This window comes from Vespula vulgaris, chromosome 2 (assembly GCF_905475345.1).
Source record: "Vespula vulgaris chromosome 2, iyVesVulg1.1, whole genome shotgun sequence".
NCBI classification, from domain to species: domain Eukaryota; kingdom Metazoa; phylum Arthropoda; class Insecta; order Hymenoptera; family Vespidae; genus Vespula; species Vespula vulgaris.
Window position 1 is genome coordinate 9588337 of NC_066587.1, and position 14126 is coordinate 9602462.

General features: G+C 37.1%; 1 protein-coding gene across 8 annotated transcripts in view; it reads right to left on the reverse strand.

Moving 5' to 3' along the window:
* Window positions 1-14126, reverse strand: part of LOC127072729 (uncharacterized) — a 99735-nt gene that overhangs the window by 38764 nt on the left and 46845 nt on the right. For 3 of the 8 annotated variants that reach the window (XM_051013374.1, XM_051013373.1, XM_051013378.1), the window contains one exon: window positions 6963-7025. In XM_051013374.1, the coding sequence (XP_050869331.1) occupies window positions 6963-7006 (44 nt within the window). In that variant the 5' untranslated portion in view covers window positions 7007-7025. Of the gene's footprint in view, window positions 1-5458; window positions 5620-6962; window positions 7026-11414; window positions 11617-14126 lie in introns of those variants that run through there. The other 5 variants (XM_051013379.1, XM_051013375.1, XM_051013372.1 and 2 more) reach the window with 5 other exon arrangements.

The window sequence follows — 14126 nt, forward strand, 5'->3', positions numbered from 1 at the left end:
CGTCTGCTCTTTTATCTAATCGTAAATTTATTTTTCTAGGAATATGTAACACCGTTTAAAACGGAAAAATACAATTTCAGCATCCTTCGTGCGTGATACAAGGATGGAAACTGCCCGAGGATAATAATCGAAAATTTAGCGCGGCTTAATTCATCGATCGAGGAGAGAAACCTTCCGGCGTAAACGAAACGACGTTAACGCGTTAACTAATAGCCCGATCATGACTAATATCATACGCTAATTCACGAAACTCCCGATTAAATTAGTCACGATACGGATTACTCACGTCATATTTACCTGGACCATTTCATTTCGTTCTCATTTGGAGCGAATGTCTTTCCTGCAGAATCGGCTTTGATTCACTTAATAAAAGCAAAGAGGGAAATGAAATTTGCTAATCATTTTCTTGAAAGTAAAGCGCGCCGTAATTTTCCCGCAAAGTGGAACTGGGAATTCGAGAAGGAGGAACTAAAGAAACGCGTGGAGAAAGTGAGAGGGAGGGATCGATTAAAACTAATTAACAGAAACGAATTTCATAGAGGAAAGGGTCTCTTTGTCTGGTATGTTCCTAAAGATGCCTTTTTCATATGAACGGTCGCGTTTTAACGGTCGTCGAAGCCATGACCGGTCAGAACAGTGTCCGCTGCTGAACCCGGAAACGACCTCCTTGAGCCGCTCTCACGTGTCACTTTGAATCACTTTTCAGTCGGCTTTTGCGGTCTTGCGGGTTCCCTTTTTCTTACATCTTATGTTCGTTCACCTTATTTTCCCCGCTACGCTCGACTCTGTCGCGAATCGAAATTATAACACGATAGCGGAAGGAACCATTTCTAATCTCGCCATCTCCCCTCTTCGGACAGATAAGAAGAACAATCCGAATCGTTTCTTGTTGTTAAGAAAAAGCAGCTTTTTCAAAGCCTCCTAAGATCCTTGCTAAGATCTATATATATTCTACACAGCAACGAGATAAATCTTGTTATTTCGAATCAAACGTAAGATATCTTGCGGTTAGCGGTGTCTTTTCCAACTTTTATCTTCCTGTTTCTTCGTGCGTAAGATCTTTGTCTTTTCTTACATAGAGGTTTCTTCAATCGACTCATTTCTATGCAGGTTAAAAAGGACAGCGCCATTAGTTTATGCCAGTACGTGAACCAAGAATATAGAACATGCAAGAATATCGTCAGAGACGATAATTACGCGGCAGAAAAGGTGTAGAGAAGTGGGCGTCCAGGTCAGGGCTACAGAGCCACGTTCTTCGTTAGTTGCAGACAGACACTTCGTCTCTCTCCCTCCATTTTTTTTTACACACTTTTAGCAGCCGTGAAATCTACGGAAATCTTTAATATATTACGAAGATACATCCATAGCTAAAAATATAGCTATGTCAGGATAGCAGAACATTTTCCAGGATAATATCGTTTCTAATATCTAGCGGAGGATTTTAAATTCTGTCAATTTTCGTTCCCGAAGCGACGCGACGTTGCCATTACCCCTATAACGTGCGCTGCTACCTCCGGCCGTTGAACTTTCTCATCCCGATGCGAGTTTTGCTGGTATATCAGATACGATACTTATACATAAATACATCCTACGAAACTGTTCAAGTGGAATAATAAAAAAGAACCAAGACGAAAATCTTCGTTAAAATCGGATTGTATCGACGAACGAATGAGAAATTATATCAATGGACGAATCGTTCGTTAAGAAAAGTGAGTAAAAGTCAGATATTTGGGAATCGACGATAACAAGAAGCTTGAGTAAAGAGCAAACAGTTGGTGATTCTTCGGCCGCTTTTTTGTCTCTTTCTATTTTACTCTCTCTCTCTCTCTCTCTCTCTCTCTCTCTCTCTCTATTTTCCGGTCTTTGTCCCTCTCCCTCTTCGCCCCTCTCTCTCCCGCTACTTCTCCCTCATTCTCCAACAGTCGAGCTCGAATCGAGTAGGTGATCCGGGAATTTTCGCAGACGCCCTGCCCTGGGCATCCAAGGGTTGATTCCAAGATTACGATTCTAATTAATGGATTAAACCGGTCGGATGTACCTCTGAGAGTGAACTCGTCTGTTTGGCGTTCGTCATCGAATTGCGGCAATTTCAAGTTGGTGCCAACGACGGATCAGCCGTCTACCGACGTCGCGCCTTTGGACTTGTAATCCTGACTGTAAAACTGAGACGAGAAGAAAAGCCTTCTCCAGATTATGTGATATCGGATTATTAACACTGAGGAAAATAGAAGCAAAAATATAGTAGATTATTTACGTTATTCTTAATAGTTGATCGGTACATTATACGACAAATCTTTATTATTATTGTTATCGTTGTTGTATTGTTGTTATTATTATCATTATCGTTATTTATTTATTTATCTTACATACGAGATATATGAACATTAGAATGTTGAAATTGACGTAACCAATGTTGATCGTTAAATACGGGCATATGTTCGGCGCTATTTTCGAAATATCGATCGAGTACCCGTCACCAAGTTGTGTTCTGCAATTTCCTCTCATTAGCGTAATTCCTAATCAGCTTCGAAGTTCCGTTGACGCGGCGGTAGTCGATATACGTTGCTATACTTGAATTCGTTTCGAGATTCTATCACCCCCATTGCGTTTGTCTAATTAAAGAACGTAAATTCGATCGGCTTCTGTCTCATTAATTCGTAGATCTCATCATCAAATGGATGAGTCTATTTCACCCTCTCTCTCCCTCTCTCTTTCTTACGACTAATAATAAATTCGAAAATACGGTGAAAAAAGCATCGTCGAGTTATGATATCGAAGAATGAGTTTTCCATTTAGAATTTCAGCAGGATAAAGGACTCTTCACGAAGGAGCCACTCTCATCAAACGGAAAAAAAGAAAAAATAAAAAAAGAGAGAAAGGAGGAAAGAGCGCGGAAAAGAACGAGGAAAAACTACTTGCGGAAGCAACGGCCCGTTCTAAAAATGATTTGATGCTTCTTCGAGCGAAGAACGTCTTTTAGAATGGAAAGCATAAATTAAAGAGCATAACGCCCAATAATTTCCCGCTACTAGTCGTTCCTTCATTGATCGTAGCGTCATCACGAGGTACTACAATCGTGATGTTCGCTGAAAAAGCTAAAGAAGAACTAAGAAGATAAAAATAAAAAAACAGAAAAGTAAAAAGGTGAAAAGGTCTCATAAATTTAATTTGTCGTGTTACCAAAGATTAATTAATAATATAGTTTTTATTGTTAGTAGGCATTAATCAATAATATGATAAAAACTAAACGATATCTGTGTGGTAAAAGTTTTCGACTTTAAAATGAAAGACTAGACATAATCGCTATGTATTTTGACGAATGGGCTGATTTTAGAATTATATGGAAAAATTATAACGATTGAAACTCTCTATAAAGGTCTTATAAGATCTTGCTTGACAACTTTATTATTTCATTGGAACACTATTATTTTATCTTTTCGGACGAATATAAGTTTTATAAATCTTTGAATATCTGAAAATTAAATTAATATAACGATGGAAATAGCAATAAACAATATTTTGTTAATTGCAAAGAATATATAAACATTCTTTTTTGTAAACATGTATAATAATTTCATACGTAACGTTGTTCCAATGACGAACGTCAACATTCGATCGCGATCTTACGGCTCGCAACACTAGCCTATCTGTAATTTCACGCTCCCGTGTTCACAGCATATGCATCGACTTTCGAAGATTCCGTTTAATGGATTGTTGATAAAACGGCGATAGAAATGGAAACGACTGCAGCAAATTCATTGAGATTCTATCGCGTATCATTGATCGACATGATCGTAGTTACAACATCGGTTAACGAACAATTATCGATATTTAAAGACTTTTACAAATTTTTCTTTTACTATTCTTTGCATTGAATTTACCCATATTATAAATATTCCATGTAATATACATCTGCGATCGTAACAAATCGAATTTTTTTAATCCTGTCGTTACTATACGCGAGCCGCTACTGAGTTATTAAGGACAGTAATAAGGGCAGCAGATGCGACAAAGGACAGTTTGGTGAACGAAACAATGAATAGAGAAATAAAGGGTGTTCGCTATAAAGATGAGAGGGTTATCCACAAAAATACATATGTAGCAGCATCCCTCCCTACGTACTATGCTAGCCTCGCTCTCTTCGTCTAAATCAACTCCCAAGACGAAACATCAACCTCGAACACCCTCGAAATTCTTTACACTCACGTACTGTCGTGATTGTTGTCAAGGAAAGATCTATCTCTTTTATGTACTTTGATAAAACCGATGTCACATGACTCACGTAAAAGCAACCAGAAAATTTTACTTCCTTGTAGAGAGAAAATATCCCTCTTCTCTTTTGATATTAAAAGGCAATGGGCGAGACGAAGAAGGCTTTGGTCTTCTTTACGCACGGTGCAGATGGCAAGAAATGATAGTAGAAAGCGAAGGGATGAAAGGGATATCGTTCGAGATCGTACGTACGAGACGGATAGGCCATCGAGGAGAGTTCAGGAGTAACGATATCGTTAATAGGGAAAAGAACGAAAGCTCGTTGGAAAAGTTATTCACCCCGAATCGATCTCGACGATTGTCGAGAGCCGATGAAAAGCCCGTAAGTAGTTAATTGGTCTACGCGGCAATGCATCTCTCTCTCTCTCTCTCTCTCTCTCTCTCTCCTCTCTTTCTCGTCAGTCAATAACTGATAATTAATCCGACCCGTTACGCCGTGCATTAATCAGCACCGCATAAAACGGAAGAACGCGGCTTCGACGCGACGGCACACCGACGGAGTTGTGGAAAGTGGTGAGGGTATAGTGATGGCGCCGGTAGACCCATACCATCTACACCCCTACTCTTTCTTTCTTCTTTTTCTGCTTTCTCTCTTCCATCGGTTTAACTTCTGCTAACGAGACGTTCGAAACATCCTGCCTTTTGTATCGATTCCTTGTTTTTCGATGAAAGATAAAATCATCGCTATTTTAGCTTTCTCTTCTTTTCCATTTGAGGAGAATCAAGAAACAAACGGAAGGATGCATCGACCTTGTTGGTATATCGCTATATTCTCCTTGTAACTTTTTCACTACGTTTTCATTTCAATATATATTATCTTACGAATCATACGAACTTTAACATAGATTTGCTTTCAAAGATCTCTTTTCAAAATCGAATGCCGATCCTTGATTTGTAGATATTGTCGAAACATTTAGAAAATCCATCTGTACGCGCTCGCGTGAGAAAGAAAAAAGCTTTATTTGAATCAAAGAATTCTTTTGCGTAACATGCGTTCGTATTAACATTCTCTCGTAATATATAAAACGATTTTGATAGTCCTTCCAACTGAAAATTGATTCAAGTGAAGGTAGAAAAAAGAGAAAGAGAAAGAAACGTAGGTAGCATCTGTTTCGAAGAGAAGCACGAGATAGCAATCGATAACTCGTCTCGGCGTTGCCCATCATAGAGTAGAAAAAGTACTTACAACGTAAAATTTACCCGAGACGCTCTTCTTCTCAATTATTCATCGTCCAAAATCACGACAGAGACTCCAATCGAGACGGTCTTTGATCAAAGATACTCGAATCTCTTGCACACCTCTCTCTTTTTCTTCCTACCTCTTCTCACTTTCTTTCTTGTCAATGCCTACAAGACGGTATTCTTTGCTTGTGAAATTTATCCCTAAGGATGGAGAAAATCATTCAATCTTACAGAAATTTGCAAACTTCTGTTTTTTCCTTTTTTTTTATATAGGATAATTCCGGGTAAGATGTCTCTGCGCATAAGATAACTCGGTCTTATATTTTGAAGATACATATAGCGTGATTTTCAGATATTTTTAATGATAGAACTGACAATTATTAATATAATAGAATTCATGAATAGTACTTTTTGTTTATCTTCAATAAAGAAATCAGGTGTTATTTGTAACGTAGAAATTAAATACGTCCAAAAATTTTCTACTTGTTCTTTAAATTATAATTTACGAACAATTTACCAAAAAATAATGACTTCACGAATACAGTATATTAATATAATCTTTAAAAATTATGTTTATATTCGTTCGGTGATATATTATTATAACATTATTGAAAAAAAGTAAATTATTAGTGCCTGACTTTTGGGTTGGATGGTACGGTTTTTTCGAAAATAGTTGAACCATCATAAAATTATATATTATTACGTCCTTACGACACAAATCTGACTGTTTAGGGGATGACAAATTTTTATTCTTTGTGTTAATCAATTTTAATAACGAAGATCTATTGCTAAGATTTATACGTTTTCTTAAATGAAGAACAATAACCAGGACGACGGATACATCATGTAACTGAAGAAGATATAAAAGAAAATAGAGAACAAAAATTTGCCTTAGTTGATTATTTGTAAGCTATTAATAAAACGACTTCCATTACAAACACAACAGACACAATGCTAAATGAAATTAATCCAATTCCCAATACGTCATCAGATGTAGTTTAACTAATTAGAAAATGAAAATGTTTCAAGAGGCAAAAGTAATCTTCCAAAAATTCAGACAAGCTCAAATGTAAAAAGTTTATGAAAGGTTATTTTCGAATGATAACTTTTCAGATTTTATATATCAAGAGTCTAAAGAAAATTTTGAGGCAGAAGATAATGCTGAATGCATCGATTGTGGGGAGTAATATAGCTATGCATCGAAACAAAAATAGTTGAGGTGAGATGGCCTTGTACATATGGAAACAATTTTTTTCTTTTTTATAAAAATCTATGATTATTTTTTAGTTTTATCTCGATATTATAATTCTTCATGTATCAAATTTTGTAAATATATTTTTTTGTTTTGTATATCGTATAGTGTAAATATTAAATTTACAATGTATTGAAGTTTTAAAAAAATGGGCCATCGTGCTTCGACTTATCTTACTAAAAACTGGCTCGAGAACTAATGGCAAAACTAGTAAAGCAAGACTGAAAAAGGAAATTCTGAGCGAATATCTACTTACTCTGGAGCAGGATTTCTCCAGCGCTGCGTTCCAGCTCGCGCCATCAGACATCGACCGTCCGACCTAAAAAAAGAAATTTTTTCCTTAATATCTTTTCCTTTTTCTCTTTTTCGTGATCATCGATATATAAGTGTTATAATATAATAAGATCATAAATCCTTATAGAGTTTATTTTTTTATGTTATACTTTTGATATGATATTCTTGAATCGCTATAAATTTTTCTAGTAGATTAATTATACAAACGTGTAATATCTTGCTACTTGGATAGATGAAATGTTACCAACAATAAACTTTTTCTCACTCCAGCGTCTTACCATGCGTCTCCTTATCTTTGCAGGAATTTAATTATTTTTGCACATGACAAAACTGTATCCTTTGCTACCTTAATAATAAATAATATTAAACTCGCCATATAGGACGGATTGTTATAGCCGGTTTTCTTTTCAACGGGTCATTTTTTGCTTCATACTTAATTAGAGAATTTACTATCCTTTTTCCTTCTATATGCTACTTATCGAAAACAATATCAAATTTTTATTACTTCAGACATTTCAGATACTATTAGTACAGTCGCAAACGGTCATATACAGGAACATATCTACGAACGTAACCATCTGTCAGGATCCATTGGAACACCTTCATGAGATAAGAAAAGACGTAAGTTTTGTAGTATTTGTACCGGTCTACTCCTCCAAAATCCATAACGTAACTAATCAAATTCCTAACTCTGTAAAAATTCAAAACGGAAAATGTCATATACTTATGTGTATATCTAATTGTATCTACACTTACAGTACATACAATATGCTTATAGTCGTTAAAGGCTCGGTATTATTGCTATATTTTAAAAATACCAAATTTTTTTAAATCTATGTAAATTTTCCCTGACGCAATAAGTTCCTCAAATTACAAACACTTTTCATTAGCATACAAATATATGAAACCGGATCAGTACTCGTTCATCATATTATTCCACGTAGTATCGCACTTTTCTTTTAATTATGAGATTCCAATGTTTGTTTTGAGTATATTTCCGAAACTACTTGAAATATTTAAAGATCTTTTTAAATTTTTACTTTTCATATCAGAATCTAAATGTCCGTACGAGTGTATATGTGCGCGCGCATGTAGGTATATGTGTATTCACTCTATCATGTGAACAAACGAATGAATTGACTTGAAACTTTGTATCGAAAATAACGTTACTTGCAACAAGCGGTATTCTCAAAAATTAAAAAAACTGCACATATTCGACTTGATAATGGTTGATAGTGGAATTTTCAAGAATTAAGAAAGTATACAAAATTGTAAAAGCAATCGAAATATCACAAACATTTCCAAAAATATTTAATGAGAAGTACATTGTTCGTGCAAAGCCTTCTTAGAGCTAGACCGAAATGTTGTTTATGTTAACAGGTTATCACATTTCTAAACCGGGAGCAACGATGCGTGATTTAAAAGTAATAAAAGAATGTAAAAAAGAGCAAATGTAGGAATCGAAAGAAGTTGCTTTTCATTTTTGATCGATGCGATCGATTAGCCACGAAGAGAAATCAAGCGGCAGTCGGTAACGAGGTAAATCGCGGATAAAGTCCTCGGTAAGCGCTCCTCGGCAGTTCGATGTGAAAGAAAAGCTTTCGACATCGACTATGACAACGACACGTGACAGTAGGATCGACTAGTTATGAAAATTTTTCGCAAACGCAGCAACGCGAGACAGTGGCATGCGCCTGGAAGGGAGAACAGAGAGTCGCAGTTTCAGCGGTATCGTTGGTCTCTTCTTTCTCCATCTTCCTAACCGTCAACTGCATCGTCGACTGCACTGTCGAATCCGCCATCGAATTTGTCGCTTCCTCTCGCCCTCCTGTTTTCTCTTTTTTATTCAAGAGACGTGATTGCGAGCTGCATATTTTATGAAAGCAACCTCGAGGCGGACCGTGTACGCGCCTATGTCCTATCCATTTGAGGCATCCATCCACGATGGAACTGTCTGTCGTCGACGACGAGTACAAGCCAACCTTGTATTTTTCAGCACAATGCCAAAACCTTTTCTCTCTTCTCTTCTTTTCCTTCCTTGTCTGCTTACAACCGCTTTACAACAACCGTTTACAGCTTGTCCATCCGACGATTAACCGAATCCCTTCGAGCGATATTGTTCATTTTTATAGCGACTATTTCATCATCCTAACGTTCGGATGTCGGTAAACGATCGAAGCCACTATAGATTGCATTTGCAAATGGACATATCTGTTTCCTTTTTTTTCGTATGAACGTGTTTTTCAATCGAATACATACATTTTCCTTCGTATTTTCCAATCCGTTAAACGAAAATCGTGAAAATCGATAAACGATGATTCTGAAAATCGGTAAACGACGAATAGTATCTTATTTCACGTTCGAGAAGAAGGATCAAGTTAAATCGTTCACTCGGAAAAATTGCACCAAGAATTTGGATGGACGGGTATTCCTAAAAAAGGAAATCGCATGTAATCGCAACCAGAAATTTTTCTACGTTTATTTCCAAAAAATCAAGAAGCGTCTGGTCCTCTCCGTTTTTATCCGATCCTTGAACTTTCTATCCTTTATTCAAGAACAATGAACCTAACGTTTCTCGCTTTAACATATCCTTTTTTTCTTTCTCACGTATGATCGTTCAACGTATAACGAGCGTACGAAGTGATAAAACTCGTATTTTCGCAAAAATCGCTTATAGTAGAGATTTTACGGATGGTTTCTCGAAAAGAAAAAAAACAGAAACAAAACACGTACGTGCAAACGAGTAAGGAAAATAAGCATAGCGAATATATCCGGCGACTTGGAAAGACTTTAAGCAACTAAAAGGCATAATGATCGCTTCATTACGAGAATTTGTAAAAACTCGGAGAGGAAAACGTTGCAGAATGAACACTTGCACGAGTTTTTTTTTTTTTAATTTCATTGCATACGGAAACACGATAGCAACTCGAACACGTTTTTCCGTGGCCTTGTCCGTACGTCGTCGAACTTAGTAGAACGCATTCTAGCTCTACAAAATGCGACCACATCTCAGAGAAACGTACATTTACTCGCAATACGTCAAAGAAGCTCTATGTACGCTTTAAACGGCATTCAGTTATGCTTTATCGCGTTGAAAATGTATGTGATCGGATTCTTCCCGGATTTGAAAAACAGGAAAGAAGAAAGAAATTTAAACGGCATATATGAACTTTGATGAAAATGTACGTTTTCTCTTTACTTGTTTTTGCCGAAGGAATATCGAGATATCGCGAGACAAAGAAAATCATATATTCCAGAGATTTAAAGGACGAACGCGTACACATGCACTCGGGCTATGCTCCCGACTCGTTCGCGCGATCGCTCATTACTCCCACGAGAGACGAAGCACTTCGTTAATTTCCCGTTCTTATAGAAAGGAACTCGCTATACTTCGCCTTGCTTCCTTCCCCGCTCTCTTTTCTCATTCGCTCTTCCTCCCTTCCCCTTCTCTCCCTCCTTCTTTTTCTTACTTTTATACTTCCTTCTAAAGTTGCACACGATTTGTCTCTTTCGTCCTTTCTATCTTTTTTCTACAGACACAAACAAATCATAGAACGAATAATTTTCAAGATACGACTTTGACACAAGTAAAAAAATAAAAATTGAAAGAAGGAACAAAGTTTAATAATCGTTTACTTTCATATCAAAATATTTCATTGAAAAGACTTTCTATTTCCTTAGCAAAGTGAAAATCAACACGATCGCTGCTTTATTGAAATTCGTATATAACGACACAGACTTTATAGACGTTCTACCTTCCAGTTCTCTCTCTCTCTCTCTCTCTCTCTCTCTCTCTCTCTCTCTCTCTCTCTCTCTTCTTTCCTCTCTTCACAAAAGTTAGGCGTCGCTGCTTACAGGCTGTTAAGCTGCAGACAGCATAAATAAATACGTGAATTCGTTTAGCCGGAAATTACGGCGCGAGGCGGAGGCTCGAGTAAAGCTGTAAAGAAGAAAGGAAGAGAAAAAACGATAGAAATGGGATAGAGAAAGAGAACGTAGCGAGAAAGTTTCGTAAAAAGCTGATGCACGATTCCACGAATGAAAAAAGTGCGCTCTTGGTTACGAAAGTTGCGAGACATTTTCCGAGACTGCTGGATGGTATGGCACGATATCGTAGCCGACGATGATCCTCGAATGAAAGTGCTCTCATAGAGAAAGATATCATTCTAATTAAATTCTCGCTTGCAAAATAGAGAGAAATAACGTAGTAAATACATTATACGTGTACAAACAAGATATTTGTTATTGAAGGCTTATGCAAAAAATTCTCGAGTATCTCGAAATCGTTGTAATCTTCGATGGATGCGTCCATTGAAATTGTAATGGCTGACTAAACGGCCCGACAACGCTGGTTGAGATATATCGGCGAAATTGCGAGAGAGTGGGGAGAAATTGTCCAGAGTGACCCACTGACCTGCACCAGGAGACAACAGGAGATAAACATGTCGAACCAATAACGAGCACGAGTACGATTATTCGCATTATTTTACGATAAACGATAATTCTCTCTTCCGGAAGATTGTCACCCCGGCTTGTAAACGCGTACTTTCATTGACCTTCGATTTTCAGCGCGGTCTTCCGTTTTCCAAGCGACAGCTTAAGCTTCATCGGCGTTGCGCAGAATGCCGCGTAGTCGTCGCTATTGATTCACTCTCTTCTTCTTATCTCTCCCACTAGCGCTCCTTTCTTACGTGCTTCCGTTATAACATTGCTTTAATTCGCGAGTCTATTAGATCAAATGCTATTAATAACATAAAGCAAAATATATCTCTCAAGTACTTATAAATTCAAGCTCTCCTTGTATTTGTTGTCTATGTATGTTAATAACGGGATACCTTTTATACCGAGAGTCACTATTATATTTCCACATTATTCATAGTTTCAGTATTCCATTTGTGATAGAAACAAAAAATTATTAATGATGTAACTGTTGAATAGTGTACTTGTTACTTTACACCGTTATCTAGTTATTTTAATTATCTGGCTTATTCTATTTTTCTAATTTTGTATTCTATATATCGATAAATAAATATAAAAACGAATTAATGCTACATACAATCGACATAAAATAATTTTCAAAGATGAAATTTCAAGCTAATAGTAAGATTGTAAAATTGCACTATATTACTTACATTTTCCGCTATTAATCCAGCGACCTTTGTATAATTTATGACGAGGCAACGTATTCGCCGTTCGTTTCTACATCGGACAAAAAAGGGCCTCTAGAATTTGATGATCGTATCGCATCCTTCGACTCTCTCTCTCTCTCTCTCTCTCTCTCTCTATTTCTCTCTTCATCGCAATAACTTTTCTCCATCTGACGAGGGCGAATATTAAATGTTCCCTTTCGACTCGTACGATACTCGAGTGCTTCATAAATATGTATATTCGCGTACATAAAAGCGAATCGTATAAAATGCTCCGAGTGTTTTTCTTAACGATCATCTCGAGAGAGTCAAAGATTGTTTTCTTCTCTTTGCCTTTACATTTTAAGGAATGAAATGAAATGAATGTATTGAACTCGAAGAATACTGTGGAACAGTGACGCCATCTAATAAGAAGAAGGTAAATAATCATAATTAACTCGGCAATATCGTACGATCGAATATAACGAAAGTTGCTGAACTTGAACGAGAACTGAGATCGTCGAAGCGCGTACAGTAAAGAGGAGAGAAAGAGGAGGGGGAGGAAGAGAAGAAGAAGAAAGTCTCAGTGTATGGAGTTCGTTGATCTCTCTCTCTCTCTCCCTCTCTCCCTCTCTCTTCTTCGCATACATGCAACAACATATATGCGTATAAATACGACTCGAGAGTATCGAAAGCGATCTTCGAGAAAATTGAAAGTTCTTGTACACATTTGCATGAGCTCACAATTGTATAATATATTCGATCGGGCTTCACAAACGCATACGCAGGCTACGCGTAGACGCATAGAAAGAACGCACTTAAAACGATACGCGATCGATTTGTGAATCATCACGCATTCGTAAATTATATTATTTAAATAATAGTAGTACGTAAAAAATAGCGCATGTAAACAAATTGAGCTATGCGATTAAATCAACATAAGTTTCAAATATATACTTATATTTGATAAGAATTTCATGTACGTTTTGATGTCCTTTAACCCGAAATCGATTTCGAAGCACATTCATCCAGCAAAAATCTCTCGTAATGAAATTTCTCTAAATTTGAAGGTTTGCTCGAATATAGAGGAGAGATAGAAGACGTGGCGCATAGTCACAAAGGTTGGAAATCGATAATACCCAGTATAAATCAAAGTTAAAGTGGTGCTAAGGCCATGAACGAGAATGGCACTCCCCAGCCTGCACCTTCCAACCTGCACCCTCCAGCCTATACTCCTAATCCGTATCCCTAGGCCTGCATTTCGACTCGATCCCTCGCTCACCATCCTACCATACGCATCAAATCGCGAAGCACCACGACAGAATGAAACTAATTTCAAACTCAACCTAGTAGGAGACTGCTTTCCTCCTTCCTTTCTCTTTCCGTCTCTACGACTTCATCCTCTTCCAAGTTTAGACAGTCAGCGTGACGGAGGAGCGTCAAACCTTCGACGTTCGCTACTATCGTTAAGAGGAAATACAATCGATTACCATCCACTTTCTTCTAAACGGCACTTTTATTAGGATATTTACTCGTTCTTGTACAAAAGTAGAATCAACAAAGGAAGTGACGCAACCGGTTGGCCGGTTTAAAAGAGATCGAAACTTTCAAAAGGTATATTGTTCTATTTCCATAGCAAAGATAGAAAAGAAAAGAGAGCGAGAACGAATACTTGGGTATATTTTTACCGAGCACATTTTTTCTTGACTCGAATCTATTCGATTGGACTTTTTCCTTGATAATACCGGCTCCCCAGTTTTTCTTTCGGATTTCTAAGCAACGGACGTCCTCGTTGTTCGCCTTACTTCTAAAATAGTACTCAAAGGCTTTGATAGTACCAATGCCGAGAATTGTAAGGATCAAAAACTTGTCGATTTATTATTTGTTTCTTGCTTAATGGTATCTTGTGACATACGGAAGAATATCATAAAAAAGGCTGTTGCTAAACTGAAACTAGTTTATATTACAGGAGGAGATCCACTCGTCATTTATTTCGATTT